The 17,029-nt window shown below is 42.7% G+C and overlaps 1 protein-coding gene and 1 pseudogene across 43 annotated transcripts in view; one reads left to right on the top strand and one right to left on the bottom strand.

Annotated features, from left to right (window-relative positions):
• GAPVD1 (GTPase activating protein and VPS9 domains 1) overlaps positions 1-17,029 on the top strand; it is a 98,569-nt gene that overhangs the window by 22,114 nt on the left and 59,426 nt on the right. For 28 of the 43 annotated variants that reach the window (XM_055271081.2, XM_055271084.2, XM_063635964.1 and 25 more), the window contains 2 exons: positions 10,374-10,590; positions 13,392-14,235. In XM_055271081.2, coding sequence (XP_055127056.1) covers positions 10,406-10,590; positions 13,392-14,235 — 1,029 coding nt within the window. In that variant the 5' untranslated portion in view covers positions 10,374-10,405. Of the gene's footprint in view, positions 1-730; positions 848-889; positions 983-8,923; positions 9,108-10,367; positions 10,591-13,391; positions 14,236-17,029 lie in introns of those variants that run through there. The other 15 variants (XM_063635962.1, XM_063635946.1, XM_063635953.1 and 12 more) reach the window with 6 other exon arrangements.
• Positions 16,627-16,724, bottom strand: LOC129479914 (uncharacterized; annotated as a pseudogene).

Here is a 17,029-nt window from a genome sequence, read left to right as displayed (position 1 = left end):
TTCTGAAATTCTGTCTTGACATTCAGATGTTTTGCAGGTAGAGGAAATAAAGAATTTAAGCTCAGTCAAGAGATAAGGGCTGGAGACACTATGTTTTGTGTGGTATTTGGGTGTAAACTCAAATGAAGTAGATGTCACCAGAAGCCAAATAAAGTTCTATAAAAACCAATAGGTAACTGGAACTTTAAGGAGTAAATTTTTAACAGAACTAGAAATTAAAGTAGATGTTACTGACAAAATGTTTAGATTAGTTGATTGAGAGCAAGTGCTTCTTTCGAGTCAGACAGAACTGAGTTTGTTTGAATCTTGACTTAGCTACTTACTAGATGTGTCGACACTTTTCTCAACTGTCAAATGAGGATAATGAGAGTACACCTGTCACAGGGTTGTAAGCGTTCAGTTGGGAAAAAGAATAGCAGAGTACTTGGCATAACTCTTAAATAAATGCTAGTTTGATATTAATATTATTATTGTTAGTTTGATGGTCATATTGTTATTGTTACTTTTCAGGAAACAAACTGATTTATTTCCTAATGTCTGTACTTTTCTGTTGTCTTTAGTATTGTAAAAATTTTCCTACTTTTATTCATGTCTAAATTTTATTTAAGCTATTCCTGGTGACCCTTAACTCCTCCGATATTATAGTAGTGCCTTAGAAAAGCAGAACAAATTGGTATACTTTTTAAATTATCAAACCCTTTTCCTCAATCGTCGTCTTTTTTTGAGACAGGATTTGGCTCTGTCACCCAGGCTGGAGTGCAGTGACGCGATCTCAGCTCACTGTAACCTCCGCCTCCTGGGTTCAAGCGATCCTCCCATCTGAGCCTCCCAAGTAGCTGGGATTCAGGTATGCGCCACCACACCTGGCTAATTTTTGTATTTTTAGTAGAGATGGGATTTCACCATGTTGGCCAGACTGATCTTGAACTCCTGAGCTCAAGTGATCCGCCCACATCAGCCTCCCAAAGTGCTGGGATTACAGGTATGAGCCACCATGCCCAGCCTCGTGTTAATTTTTTAAAGTAAAGTTATATTTGAAGATTTTAATTTCTAAATTGCATGAATTGGCTCATATTTTGCTGTGTCATTGAAAACATTTTATGTTCTCTGTCTATCTTGAACAGTATTTGAATTGTAATTAGGTTGTGAGCTCCTTGAGATTAGGCGATTTGACTAGGCTCCAGCGAAACTCAGTCATATATTTTTTCAATTACATTGAATTAAGCAGCAAGAAAGGCACAATTTGAGAATTTCTGAAGTATTTTATCCCATTTTTTAATTATGAAAAATGTCTAACGTATAAAAACCATTGAAAGATAGCAGAGCGATCATTATATACCTACCACATCAGTTCAACAGTTTACATTTTGCTATATTTAAAAATATTCTCTTGTTTTTGCTGACCCATGTACAAGTTGCAGACATCCTAACACTTTCTTTCTTTCTTTTTTTTTTTTTTTTGAGAGAGGGTCTTGCTTTGTTGCCCAGGCTGGAGTGCAGTGGCACGATCTTGGCTTACTACAACCTCTACCTCCCAAGTTCAGGCGATTCTCTTGCCTCAGCCTCCCAAGTAGCTGGGATTACAAGTGCCCGTCACCATGCCTGGCTAATGTTTGTATTTTTAGTAGAGACGGGGTCTCATGATGCTGGCCAGGTGGGTTTTGAACTCCTGAAGTGATCTGCCCGCCTTGGCCTCCCAAAGTGCTGGGCTTACAGGCCTGAGCCACCATGCCTGGCCCTAACATTTTATTTCTAAATATACACATGAGCATGCATCTCTTAAAAGCAATGTATTCTCCTCTGTAATCACAATACCAATATCACACCTAATAATAATTAACAATACTTTTCTAATATCATCTGGTATCCAGTCCATATTTAAATTTCTCCAGTTGTCCCTAAAGTGGCTTTTCTGTCTTTTTCCCTCTAATCAAGAGCCAGTCAAGACTCTTGCATTGCATTTGGTTATGTTGTTTAGTCGCTTTTACTCTAGAACAGTTTCTCTTAACCTTTTTCTCCCATTATAGCAATATAACTACAAGACAAGCAGGAAATCTTGTAGGCAAATACATATTAGAATTCATCTGATTATTTAAAAAAATTTATCAATGATTTTGTAAAAGAATGTGTAAATTTTATTTTATTTTATTTTATTTATTTATTTTTTGAGACGGAGTCTCATTCTGTTGCCTAGGCTAGAGTGCAATGGCACAATCTCAGCTCACTGAAACCTCCGTCTCCCAGGTTCAAGCAATTCGCTGCCTCAGCCTCCGGAGTAGCTGGGATTACAGGCATGTGCTACCATGCCTGGCTAATTTTTGTATTTTTAGTAGAGACAGGGTTTTGCCATGTTGGCCAGACTGGTCTCAAACTCCTGACCTTGTGATCCACCCACCTTGGCCTCCCAAAGTGCTGGGATTACAGGCATGAGCCACCGCACCCGGCCCCAAGAATGTGTAAATTTTAACAATTATTTGCTGATTTTCTACATTTATGTTATATTTGTAGCCATGAGGGTTGTTAGGAAAATATATATAAACATCTATGCAAAAGCTCTAAATAACTTTTTTTGTTGTTGGTGGCGCACACTTGTAATCCCAGCTACTCAGGAGGTTGAGGCAAGAAAATCGCTTGAACCTGGGAGGCGGAGGTTGCAGTGAGCTGAGATCGCTTGAGCTTAGGAGTTCAAGACCAGCTTGGGTAACTTAGTGAGACCCTGTCTCTACAAATGTTTAAAAATTAGCCAGGTGTGGTTTCACACGCCTGTAGTCCTAGGTACTTAGGAGACTGTTGTTGGAGGATCACTTGAGCCCAGGAGGTCAAGGCTGGGGTGAGCCATGATCGTGCCAGTGTACTCCAGCCTGGGCAACAGAGTGAGATTCTGTCTTTAAAAAAAAAAAAAAGGTCCCAAGAATCACCGCTGCAATTACAGAGAAACTTATTTGAACATTAATCTTGGTGTGGTAAGCCTGCTTATATTTAAATTTAAATAGGAGAAATGGGTACTTTTTTTTTTTTTTTTTTTTGAGATGGAGTCTCACTCTGTTTGCCCGGGCTGGAATGCAGTGGCGTCATCTTGGCTCACTGCAACCTCTGCCTCCTGGGTTCTAGTGTGCAACCTCTGCCTCCTGGGTTTTAGTGATTCTCCTGCCTCAGCCTCCCAAGTAGCTGGGATTACAGGCCCTTGCCACCATTCCTGGCTAATGTTTTTGTATTTTTAATAGAGATAGAGTTTCACCATGTTGGCCAGGCTGATCTTGAACTCCTGACCTCAGGTGATCCACCCACCTTAGCCTCCCAAAGTGCTGGGATTACAGATGTGAGCCATTGCTCCAGGCCAGAAATCGGTACTTTTTCCTTTTTTTTTTTTTTTTGAGAGGGAGTCTTGCTGTGTCGCCCGGGCTGGAGTGTAGTAGCGCGATCTCAGCTCACTGCAACCTCTGCCTCCTGGGTTCAAGCAATTCTCCTGCCTCAGCCTCCCAAATAGCTGGGATTACAGGTGCACACCACCACACCTGGCTAATTTTTGTATTTTTAGTAATGACAGGGTTTCACCATGTTGGCCAGGCTGGTCTTGAACTCCTGACCTCGTGATCCGCCTGCCTCAGCCTCTTAAAGTGCTGGGATTACAGGCACAGAAATGGGTACTTTCAAAGTGCTTACTCTGTGCACATTATGAGGAACTCAACGTTGAATCAGACACAATTTGTACTCTAGAGCAGTGCTATTCAGTAGAACTTTCATCATTCTATGATGGTGGAAATGTCCTATGTCTGCATTGTCCAGTGTAGTAGCTGCTAGCTACATGTGGGTCCCCAGTACTAGGAATAGCATCTAGTATGACTAAGAAACAATTTTAAATTACATTATTTTTATTAAGATAGAATTTGCATACCATACATTTTGAATTTTAATTTAAAATTTAACTTTAATTAATTTAAACAACCATATGTGGCCAAAATATTGCACAGCACAGCCCCTAGAGTCTTTAAATCTATCATGGGAGGGTGATGGGATGTGAACATGTGAAATGTAAATTAGTAAAATATTTAAATAACAGGGCAATAGCGTAAGTGTGCTGAAGGACATGTATAGTTGCCAGATTGACAGCGCGGGCCAGGTGCAGTGGCTCACTACTATAATCCCAGCACTTTGGGAGACTGAGGTGGGAAGATCTCTTGAGCCCAGGGGTACAAGACCAGCCTGGGCAACATGGTGAAATCCCACCTCTACTTAAAATACAAAGAATTAGCTAGCAGCATGCCTGTAGTCCCAGTTACCCAGGAGGCGGAGGTGGGAGGATCACCTGAACCCAGGAAGTCAAGGCTGCAATGAGCCGTGATTGTGCACTGCACTCCAGCCTGGACAATGGGAGTGAGACCCTGTCTCACACCAGAACAAAAACAAAACAGTGCAGAAATGCAGGAGCATGTGAGACACCGGCCATCAAGGAAAGATTAGTGTTTGGGATATCAAGTAAGATATTTTTATGAAGTCAAAGGTTCATATAGTGGAGCAATGGAAGGTGGCATGGGAAAATAGTTTGGGACCAGATTTTAGAAGGCTGTACATGTTATAAACCTAAACAATTAGCTGTTTTCCTGAAGTAGTGGGAAGCCACTGAAGGTATCTTAGACAGAACAATAATATAATTTTGATGGCAATTTAGATGTATTAATGTGGTTGTGTGTTAAGAAATAATTGAGACACAGATTGGCCTCAGGGATGGAATGGAAGTTCAGATGAGAGAGACTCTGTGAAGAATGCTGGCTGTCAACAGGCAGCAGTTGGTCAGAAGATTTAAAAACAAAAAAAAGAAGTCCGGGCGCGGTGGCTCACGCCTATAATTTCAGCACTTTGGGAGGCTCAGTTGGACAGATCACGGGGTCAAGAAATCGAGACCATCCCGGCCAACATGGTGAAACCCCGTCTCTACTAAAAATACAAAAATTAGCTGGGCATGGTGACGCGCCCCTGTAGTCCCAGGTACTTGGGAGGCTGAGGCAGGAGAATCGCTTGAACCTGGGAGGCGGAGATTGCAGTGAGCCGAGATTGTGCCACTGCACTGCAGCCTGAGTGACAAAGCAAAACTCCATCTCCAAAAAAAAAAAAAGAATACCGTCTGGAAATACAGCAAGATGCTCCTTCCCTATTGGAAGAATGGTATTGAGTTATTAACAGAGGTAAAAAAAGTTGCAAAGGAAAACAATGGTTTTAAGATAGTTGAATTTAAAGTTGTAGAAGATTATCTAAGGTATATATCTGAGTGACAGCTGTAAAGAAAGGGGTGCCTCTAGGTAGATCAGTATGGATTTAGGAGTTTTTCATTGAGACATTAGGGTAATAGCAATAGTGTACTGACTCTATATCACCTCTCACCTGTATGGCCTTGAGCAAATCCCCAGGCCTCAATTTTCTTAGCTGCAAAATACCTGTCTCGGAGGGAATATTATGAAGACTAAATGTGCAAAGTTCTTAGACCCATTCCACACAATTTTCAGTTTATAAACTGGTTTCTCATATGATAGTCATGATGAATAACGCCTTCTCTGTATAGCGGTGTTAGCACCTTGTATTTCCTGCCTTTTAACTTCTCTGGAATTTGCCATGTTCTTACCATTTCCCACTGTCACGTTTCTTGCTTATCAGCAATTTCTTTGTCTCTCTTTGTCTATTCCATCCCCACCTCCTGATACTTTTCCTTGATACCAGAGACTTTATGTAGTCAAATATAAATTTAATTGTGTTAATCCTGTTTAAGCCTCTTCTCCATCACATGCAGTGCAAAGTTCTTTTTTTTTTTTGAGACGGAGTCTCACTCTTTCACCCAGGCTGGAGTGCAGTGGCGCGATCTCAGCTCACTGCAGGCTCCGCCCCCCGGGGTTCACGCCATTCTCCTGCCTCAGCCTCCCGAGTAGCTGGGACTACAGGCGCCTGCCACCTCGCCCGGCTAATTTTTTGTATTTTTAGTAGAGACGGGGTTTCACCGTGTTAGCCAGGATGGTCTCGATCTCCTGACCTCGTGATCCACCCGCCTCGGCCTCCCAAAGTGCTGGGATTACAGGCGTGAGCCACCGCGCCCGGCCGCAAAGTTCTTTTTTTTTTGTTTGTTTGAGACAGGGTTTCACTCTGTCACCCAGGCTGCTGTAATGCAGTGGCATGATCATGGTTCATGGTAGCCTCAACCTCCAGATGCTCCCACCCTAGCCTCTTGTGTAGCTGGGACTACAGGTACCTGCCACCGCACCCGGCTAAGTTTTGTATTTTTTGTAGAGATAGAGTTTTGCCATGATGCCCAGGCTGGTCTCGAACTCCTGGGCTCAAGTGACCTGCCTGCCTTGGCTTCCCAAAGTGCTAGAATTAATAGGTGTGAGCCTCTGCCAAGTTTCTTAACTCTGAGTTTTCTATGCCTTCTGTCTCTGTAGCCTTACCTCTTAGTATACACTTTCTCTGTCCTCCCTCCATCCCCACTCTTAACTGCACGAAGATACACGGCCCCAAACTGTAATAAACCACGTGTAGGTCCCTAAATAGACTTCATGTCATACATATATATATATATATGTGTGTGTGTGTGTGTATATATATATATATATGTGCCTTTGTTTGGTTGGCTCTATCTAGAATATTCTACCCCCACCTGTCTGGCAAATAGTTTGTTTGTTTTTTTTTCTTTTTTTAGACAGAGTCTTGCTCTGTCGCTCAGGCTGGAGTGCAGTGGTGCAATCTCGGCTCACTGCAACCCCCGTCTCCCGGGTTCAAGCAGTTCTCTGCTTCAGCCTCCTGAGTAGCTGGGATTACAGGTGCCTACCACCATGCCTGGCTGATTTTTTTGTATTTTTAGTGGAGATGGGGTTTCACCATCTTGGCCAGGCTGGTCTTGAATTACTGACCTCGTGACCCACCCACCTCGGCCTCCCAAAATGCTGGGATTACAGGTGTGAGCCTCTGCGCCTGGCCAGTTTTTTGTTTTTGGGTTTTTGTACATGCTTGTCTTTTAAGACTAAGTTGAGGAATTTATTTCTTCAGTCATACCTTTTATTTTTGTCCTTACTGTATGTTGTGTAGACTTGTAGCGTAATACTCATAATGTTTTTGGGCAGCCATTTGCTTGCATGCCTGCTTCATTCTACTAGTTTAGAAAGTTATTGAGGGCAGACTAGGTTTTCTCCTTTTTTGTATTTCTGGTACCTAATATGTTGCTTGTGCCAGGCACAGAATAAATTCAGATTTTGTCAACTTTGTTTTTTTTTTGAGATGGAGTTTCGCTCTGGTTGTCCAGGCTGGAGTGCAATGGCGCGATCTCAGCTCATCGCAACCTCCGCCTCCTGGGTTCAAGCAATTCTTTTGCCTCAGCCTCCTGAGTAACTGGGATTACAGGCATGCACCACCACACTCGGCTAATTTTATATTTTTAGTAGAGACAGGGTTTCTCCGTGTTGGTCAGGCTGGTCTTGAACTCCTGACCTCAGGTGATCTGCCCGCCTCAGCCTCCCAAAGTGCTGGGATTACAGGTGTGAGCCACTGCGCCCGGCCTTGTGCACATTTTATACATAAAAAAAACTGAGGTTAAGAGGTTATGTATTATATATTCAGGGCAACTGAACTAGTTAATGAAGCATATAGGTTTTTTTTTTTTTAGGTGGCGTTTCACTCTTGTTGCCCATGCTGGAGTGCAATGGCACGATCTCAGCTCACTGCACGCCCAGCTAATTTTTGTATTTTTCGTAGAGGCGGGGTTTCACCATCTTGGCCAGGCTCATCTTAAACTCCTGACCTCAGGTGATCCACCTGCCTCAGCCTCCCAAAGTGCTGGGATTACAGGTGTGAGCCACCACACCCGGCCACATATAGTTCTTGGTTTTTTGTTTTTTTGTTTTTTTTCCAGTCACCAGGCTGGAGTGCAGTGGCGCGATCTCGGCTCACTGCAACCTCTGCCTCCCGGGTTCAAGCGATTCACTTGCCTCAGCCTCCCGAGTAACTGGGATTACAGGCATGTGCCATCGTGCCCACCTAATTTTGTATTTTTGGTAGAGACTGGGTTTCTCCATGATGGTCAGGCTGGTCTTGAACTCCTGATCTCAGGTGATCCACTTGCCTCGGCCTCCCAAAGTGCTGGGATTACAGGTGTGAGCCACTGTGCCTGGCCTTTTATTTTTTTTTGTATTTTTTTGGAGACAGAGTCTCACTCTGTTGCCCATGCTGGAGTGCAGTGGCGTGATTTCAGCTCACTGCAGCCTCTGCCTCCTGGGTTCAAGTTTCTCCTGTCTCAGCCTCCTGAGTAGCTGAGATTGCAGCCACCTGCCACCACGCCTGGTGAATTTTTGTATTTTTAGTAGAGACAGGGTCTCACCATGTTGGCCAGGCTGGTCTCGAACTCCTGACTTCAAGTGAGCCACCTGCCTTGGCCTCCCAGAGTGCTAGGATTACAGGTGTGAGCCACCGTGCCCAACCCAAGAAATTTTTTGCTAACTTGATGACTGTCTGCTGCCCAGACACACAATATTATGTTTTGTTATCTGTGCCACAGGTATTTCTATTGTTGATTTAACATTTGTGATCTGGCACAAATTCTAGATTCAAGGGCATATCTTAAATAATAATGCTTCAAAATATGTGTGCTATTTGTGTCAGTTTGTTTAGCTATTAGATAAATAAGAGTAGTGAGATTTCATTTATTCCTTTGGCAAATGTTTATTCAACTCCTGCTGTGAACTACGCCTTCTCCTAGTCCCTGAAATTACAGCTGTGAGTGAACAAAGCAAACAAGGCTTGGCCCTGCTGTCACTTACCTTCTAGTGGGGAGGCCTCACAATAAGCACGCTTAACATGCAGGTAGATATCTGTAATATAATGCTAGATAGGGGCAGTGCTTTTTTAAAAGGCCAGAAGAGGGATTAGGAAGTTATATTTTCTATTTTAGAAGGAGTTGTCTGAGAAGGCCTTTCTAAATCCACGTTTGAGTGGAGAGATCTGAATGGAATGAAGATACTGGATAACCTTCCAGACAGAGAGGTCAGCAAATGTGGACACTTTGAGAGAGGGACATGCTTGGCCTGTTCAAGGGACAGCAAGAAGGCAGATGTTCCGGAGCTGTGTGAACTAAGGTGGGATTGTAGGAGAGGAAATTGGAGAAGTAGCCAGGGGTAGATCATATAGGACCTTCAGATTTCATTCTATCATGAAATAAACCCCGTGGATGGTTTCCAGTAGGGGAATAAAGTGATCTGACTTAAGTTTTGTTTTGTTTTGTTTTTTGAGACAGTCTCACTCTATTGCCTAGGCTGGAGTGCAGTGGCATGATCTCGGCTCACCGGAACCTCCACCTACCAGGTTCAGACAATTCTCCTGCCTCAGCCTCCCGAGTAGCTGAGACTACAGGTGTACACCACCACATCCAACTAATTTTTGTATTTTTAGTAGAAACGGGGTTTCATCATGTTAACCAGGCTGGTCTCGAACTCCTGACCTCAGGTGATCCACCTGCCTTGGCCTCCCAAAGTGCTGGAATTACACATGTGAGCCACCGCGCCCTGCTGTGATCTGACTTTTTAATTCACTATGCTATGTAGAGAACAGACTCTAGAAGTACAAGAAAGGAAGCAGCAAGATCACTTAGGATGTGGTGATTATACACCTCCTAGTGAGAATTGATGTGATTAGCAATGGAGGGGGGAATAAGTAGTCAGATTTTAAATATATTTTGAAGATAGAATCAACAGGATATTTTGATTGTGATTAGAAAGAGCACAGTCAAGGATAACTCTGGGGTTAACAAATAGACATTGTATTTGAGGATATACACAGGGTTTACAGCACCTGTCTCTGAGCAGTGGCCTTAGCAGTGAGCTTTTTTTTCTTTTTGCTTATCTGTATTTACCAATTTTTCTATGCTGAACCTGTAATACTTCTGTAATAAAAAGACAGAGATTATTTGAAACTTAGAGTTAAAAGTGGTATCAAATGTAACCTTTTTTTTTTTTTTTTTTTTTTTTTGAGAATGATTCTTGCTCTGTCACCAGGCTGGGGTGCAGTGACACAATCTCAGCTCACTGCAACCTGCCTCCCGGGTTCAAGCAATCCCCCTGCCTCGGCCTTCTGAGTGGCCAGGACTACAGGTGCGCTCCACCGCGCCCGGCTAATTTTTTGTATTTTAGTAGAGACGGGTTTCACCATGTTGGCCAGGGTGGTCTCGATCTCTTGATCTTGTAATCCGCCCGCCTCGGCCTCCCAAAGTGCTGGGATTATAGGCGTGAGCCACCGCGCCTGCCCAAATGTAACTTAATTCTTAAAGTGTTCTCCTTTCCCTTTTGATTTTAGAAAGAACTTAAGTGACATACATAAACTTTAAATATTTATCGTTTTACTCTTAGTGATCAGCCTTTGAGCCTTTCCCACATTGAAGATGGTGAAGCTAGATATTCATACTCTGGCTCATCACCTCAAGCAGGAACGCTTATATGTAAACTCTGAGAAACAGCTCATTCAGAGGCTCAATGCAGATGTACTTAAGACAGCTGAAAAGCTGTATCGTACAGCATGGATTGCGAAGCAACAGAGAATCAATTTGGATCGGCTTATCATAACCAGGTAAATAAATGATTTTCAGGTTTTAAATTTTGTGAACCACTATGATTCTGTAAATAAATTAGTAACTGTAAATAAGTGAATCCATTTCCAACAAAGTGCATTATTTAAGATAATTTACATCAATGTTAAGGTGAGTCTGTGCCTGTAATACAGTTTATTTGGATTATTAAATAACTTAGGCACTGTTATAGAAAATTGTAACTTAAGCATTGACATTTTATATCACACCAATTTGTTTTGTGTCTTTGTCTATATAAAATGTTATTGTTGGCTGGGTGTGGTGGCTCACACCTGTAATCTCACACTTTGGGAGGCCGAGGCGGGTGGATATGAGGACAGGAGTTTAAGAACAGCCTGGCCAAGATGGTGAAACCCTGTCTCTACTAAAAATACAAAAATTATCTGGGCATTGTGGTAGGTGCCTGTAATCCCAGCTACTTGGGAGGCTGAGGCAGAGAATTGCTTGAACCCAGGAGGTGGAGGTTGCAGTGGGCCGAGATCGTGCCACTGCACTCCAGCCTGGGCAACAGAGCGAGACTCTGTTTCCTCAAAAGAAAAAAAAATGTTGTTGTAGAGAGTAAATTATCTGTTCTGCTTTTCTCCTAATATTATTTAATATATAGGTTTCCAGCTGGGTGCGGTGGCTCACGCCTGTAATCCTAGCACTTTGGGGGGCCGAGGTGGGTGGATCACGAGGTCAGGAGTTCAAGACCAGCCAGGCCAAGATGACGAAACCCCATCTGTACTAAAAATACAAAAATTAGCAGGGCATGGTGGCATACGCTTGTAATCCCAGCTACTTGGGAGGCTGAGGCAGGAGAATGGCTTGAACCCAGGAGGTGGAGGTTGCAGTGAGCCAAAATCGCACCACTGCACTCTGGCCTGGGCGACAGTGAGACTCTGTCTCAAAAAAAAAAATATATATATATATATATATATATATATTTCCATGTTTTGATATTGTATAGCTATTTTTCGGGTTTAGAAACCACTTTTGTCTTAATACCTACGAAGAACATTTATTTTATTTTTTTTTGAGTCGGAGTCTCGCTCTGTCCCCCATGCTGGAGTGCAGTGGCATGATCTCAGCTCACTGCAACTTCTGCCTCCCGGGTTCAAGAGATTCTCCTGTCTCAGCCTCCTGAGTAGCTGGGATTACAGACGTGTGCCACCATGCCTGGCTAATTTTTGTATTTTTAGTAGAGACGGGGTTTCATCATGTTGGTCAGGCTGGTCTTGAACTTGTGACCTCGTGATCTGCCCCCTCGGCCTCCCAAAGTGCTGGGATTATAGGTATGAGCCACCCTGCCTGGCCAAGAACAGTTTTTAACTCTAAGAATATCAGTGCTGTTGAGAATATAAGCCAGACGCAAAAGAATACATACTGTATGATTCTATTTGTATGAAGTTCAAAAAGAGGCAGGACTGATCTTTGATGACAGAAATCAGAATAATGGTTACTTGTTGGGCTTGAGAGGGTGGTATTGACTGGGAAAGGGCATGTGAAAGCGTTCTTGGGTGTTTAAAATGTTCCATGTCTTAATCTGAGTGGTGATTACTGGGTGTATATATGTGTAAAAATTGTTCAAGCTGAACAGTTGACATTTGTGCACTTTACTGTATTTTACCTCAATAAAAATGAGTTAAAAAAAAAAAAAGAACAGTGCTGTTGTGGGCATTGTGGTTTTTTCCCCACATCTTTTAGGCTTATTTTATTTGGATTTGTTTCCAGAAGCAAAAAGCGTAGTTAAAGGATGTGATTCTGCAGGTCATTGCTGTTGAGAACAGTTGAGCAATATGCTGATATCGACTTCATTTTTTTTATTTTTTAGTACTTGAATATTTGTAAACTTTCTTATGTCCATAAATAAGCATAAGCAGTTTAACTGTAGCTGATTTTTTTTTTTTTTCAGACAGGATCTGGCTCTGTCACCCAGGCTGAAATGCAGTGGTATGATCTTGAGTCACTGCTGTCTCAAGCTCCTGAGCTCAAGCGATTCTGTCACCTCAGCCTCCTGAGTGCTGGGACTACAGGCACATGCCACCACATCTAGCTAATTTTCGTAATTTTTTGTAGAGTTAGGGTTTCACCATATTTACCAGGCTGGTCTCGAACTCCTGGGCTCCAGTGATCCTCCCACCTTGGCCTCCCAAAGTGCTGGGATTACAGGGGTGAGCCACTGTGTCCTTCCTGTAGCTAATTTTAATTTAGTCCATAAGAGGGCAGCTCTGGACAGTTTTTAGGATCTACAAACTGATAATTTTCTTTTTTTTTTTTTCCAGATAGAGTCTTGCTTTGTTGGCCAGGGTGGAGTGCGGTGGCATGATTGTGGCTCACTGCAACCTCTACCTTCTGGGTTCAAGCGATTCTCCTGCCTCAATTTTCTAAGTAGCTGGGATTATAGGTGCCTGCCACCATGCCTGGCTAATTTTTGTATTTTTAGAAGAAATGGGAGTTTCGCCATGTTGGCCAGGCTGGTCTCGACCTCCTGGGCTCAAGTGATTTGCCCGCCTTGGCCTCCCAAAGTGCTGAGATTACAGGTGTGAGCCACCGCATCCAGCCCCAATACTTTTCATTAATACTGATTTGATATGAGGAAATTGTCCTTTGTACTTTTTAGTTTTGTCGTCCTTTACTCATTGAGTTGCTGTTAGTCTAAAAAATTTTAGCAATTCAGAGTGACCTCATTGTTGGGACCATAATCAACTCACATATCCATGTTTGGATATAGTATATGTGTTATTATTATTAATACTATTATTTTGCTTGTTTGCTCTTTTTTTTTTTTTTTTTTTTTTAGTGCTGAAGCTTCCCCTGCTGAATGTTGCCAACATGCCAAAATTTTGGAAGATACACAATTTGTTGATGGGTATAAGCAATTGGGATTTCAGGAGACTGCTTATGGAGAATTCTTGAGTCGATTGAGGGAAAATCCTCGTCTTATTGCCTCCTCTTTGGTTGCTGGAGAGAAACTTAATCAGGAGAACACACAAAGTGTTATTTACACAGTTTTTACCTCCCTGTATGGCAATTGCATCATGCAAGAAGATGAAAGCTACCTCCTTCAGGTTTTGCGATACTTGATTGAATTTGAACTTAAGGAAAGTGACAACCCTAGGCGACTTTTGAGGAGAGGAACTTGTGCCTTCAGCATCTTATTTAAACTTTTTTCTGAAGGATTGTTTTCTGCCAAACTTTTCCTCACAGCCACTTTACATGAGCCAATTATGCAACTGCTTGTTGAAGATGAAGATCACCTGGAAACAGATCCAAACAAGCTAATTGAGAGGTTCTCCCCATCTCAGCAGGAAAAACTCTTTGGAGAGAAGGGCTCAGATAGATTCAGGCAAAAAGTTCAAGAAATGGTGGAGTCCAATGAAGCCAAACTAGTGGCTTTGGTGAACAAATTTATTGGTTATCTCAAACAGAACACATATTGTTTTCCACATAGTTTAAGGTGGATCGTGTCTCAGATGTACAAAACCCTCTCCTGTGTAGATAGGCTGGAAGTTGGGGAGGTCAGGGCAATGTGTACTGATCTCCTGTTGGCCTGCTTCATTTGTCCTGCAGTTGTCAATCCAGAACAATATGGAATAATTTCCGATGCTCCTATTAATGAAGTAGCACGATTTAATCTGATGCAGGTATGCTTTTGCTATTATTATTAATGTGGCATTTAGTTTAAAATTCAGTTGATTGGGCTGTGGGGGTGGGAAGAAATAATACGATGACAGTATTTGTATATTCTTACAACTTTTTCTCAACCAGTCGTAAGTATTTGTATCTTATTAAATAAAAGCAATAATACTGGGATTTAAAACTACTGCGGTAACAAAACATTTTGTCTTTGTCTGTTTTTTTGAGACAGGGTCTCACTCTGTTGCCCAGGCTGGAGTGCAGTGGCACAATCTTAGCTCACTGCAACCTCTGCCTCCCGGGTTCAAGCAATTCTCCTGCCTCAGCCTCCTGAGTAGCTGGGATTACAGGCACACACCACCACCCTGGCTAATTTTTGTATTTTTAGTAGAGACAGGGTTTCACCATGTTGGTCAGGCTGGTCTCAAACCCGTGACCTTGTGATCTGCCTGCATTGGTCTCCCAAAGTGCTGGGATTACAGACGTGAACCACTGCGCCCGGCTATGTTTGTTTTTAAATGAAATCCTCACACACTTGAATGTAGAGTTGATTAGATTTTCTAGAACAAGTCCACCATCCCTTTTCCATCATTTCAAAGCCCAAAATGAGTAAAAACTGAATGTCTTCTATAGCTCATTTGGTAGCAAAACCTGTGCTGAACTAACATGAGGCTATTCACAATTTTTTTTTTTTTTTTTTTGAGATGAAGTTTCGCTCTTGTTGCCCAGGCTGGAGTGCAATGGCACGATCTTGGCTCACTGCTATCTCCACCTCCTGGGTTCAAGCGATTCTCCTGCCTCAGCTTCCTGAGTAGCTGAGATTACAGGCGCATGCCACCACGCCCAGCTATATTTATAATTGTTATCCATTTAGTGCTAGTGAATACTCATATTTTGTTGCAGAAATGTTGATTCATTTGATTACAAAATGCCATCTATATATTGAACATGTTGTATATATACATTACATTACCTTTCTAAAATCTCTAAATTCTGAAATCTGAAACTCTCCTAAGAGTTTCAGAAAGAGGATTTTTGGATGTATATTAGCACTTTTTTGCAATCATCTGAGTGACTGAAGTCATTATTATTTCTTCATGGACTCTTTTCATCATACCTTATCCCTCAGATACACTGTGAAGAACTGGTGTTTATTTACAATAGACTATTTTTGGGTGATTTTTATTTTTTATTTTATTTTATTATTATTTTTTGCAGACGGGGTCTTGTTCTGTTGCCCAGGCTAGAGTGCAGTGGCGCGATCTTGGCTCACTGCAACCCCTGCCTCCTGGGTTCAAGTGATTCTTCTGCCTCAGCCTCCCAAGTAGCTGGGATTACAGGCGCGTGCCACCATGCCCAGCTAATTTTTTGTATTTTTAGTAGAGACCGGGTTTCACCATGTTAGCCAGGATGGTCTCGATCTCCTGACCTCGTGATCCGCCTGCCTTGGCCTCCCAAAGTGCTGGGATTAAGGCGTGAGCTACTGCGCCCATCCATTTTATTATTTTTTTTAGACGGAGTTTCGCTCTGTCACTCAGATTGGAGTGCAGTGGCGTGATCTTGGCTCACTGCAACCCCTACCTCCTGGGTTAAAGTGATTTTTCTGCCTCAGCTTCCTGAGTGGCTGGGATTACAGGCATGCACCACCACGCCTGGCTAATTTTGTATTTTCAGTAGAGATGGGGTTTCACCATGTTGGTCAGGCTGGTGTCAAACTCCTGACCTCAGATGATCCACCCGCCTTGGCCTCCCAAAGTGCTGGGATTATAGGCGTGAGCCACCACTCCTGGCCTTGGGTGATTGTTAAAAAATGATTAGCTCAAGCTGGGTGTGGTGACTCTCATCTGTAATCCCAGCACTTTGGGAGGCCAAGGTGGGCAGATCGTTTGACATCAGGAATTTGAGACCAGCCTCAGCAACATAGTGAGACCCCCAACTGCCCCATACCTATTTAAAAAAAAAATTGGCCAGGTGCGGTGGCTCACGCCTGTAATCCCAGCACTTTGGGAGGCCGAGGTGGGCGGATCACCTGATGTCCAGAGTTTGAGACCAACCTGACCAACATGGAGAAACCCCGTCTCTACTAAAAATACAAAATTAGCCGGGTGTGGTGTGGAGTGCCTGTAATCCCAGTTACTTGGGAGGCTGAAGCAGGAGAATTGCTTGAATCCGGGAGACAGAGGTTTCGATGAGCCGAGATTGCACCATTGCACTCCAGCCTAGGCAACAAGAGTGAAACTCCGTCTCAAAAAAAAAATAAATAAATAAAAAATCAGAAAAAATGATTAGCTGTTTTTAATGATCAGTTATATCACCTTGGGATGTTTAGCAATTCACTATATAGAAATGCCTGAAATAAAATTTTTAACTTTTTTTAACTTTTATAAATTAAAAAAAATTATAATATGGAACTCTTCACAAATTTGTGTGTCATCCTTGCACAGGTGCCATGCTAATCTTCTTCCAATTTTAGTATATGTGCTTCTGAAGCAAGCACAAAATTTTTGACATGAAACAGTAGGTTTTTTTTTGTTTGTCTGTTTGTTTTGAGACAGTCTCACTCTGTCACCCAGGTTGGAGTACAGTGGTGCCATCTTAGCTCTCTGTAGCCTTTGAACTCCTGGGCTCAAGTGACCCTTCTGCCTCACCCTCCTGAGTAGCTGGGACTACAGGTGTGTACCAGCACACCTCGCTCATTTAAAAAATGTTTTTGTAGAGACAGGGTCTTGCTTTGTTGTCCAGGCTTGTCTTGAACTCCTGGCCTCAGGTAATCCTCCTACCTTGGCCTCTCAAAGTGCTGGG

The sequence above is a fragment of the Symphalangus syndactylus genome, chromosome 3 (assembly GCF_028878055.3).
Source record: "Symphalangus syndactylus isolate Jambi chromosome 3, NHGRI_mSymSyn1-v2.1_pri, whole genome shotgun sequence".
Taxonomy (NCBI): domain Eukaryota; kingdom Metazoa; phylum Chordata; class Mammalia; order Primates; family Hylobatidae; genus Symphalangus; species Symphalangus syndactylus.
Note: the sequence above shows the minus strand (reverse complement) of the source record. Positions and strands in the feature narration are given on the sequence as shown.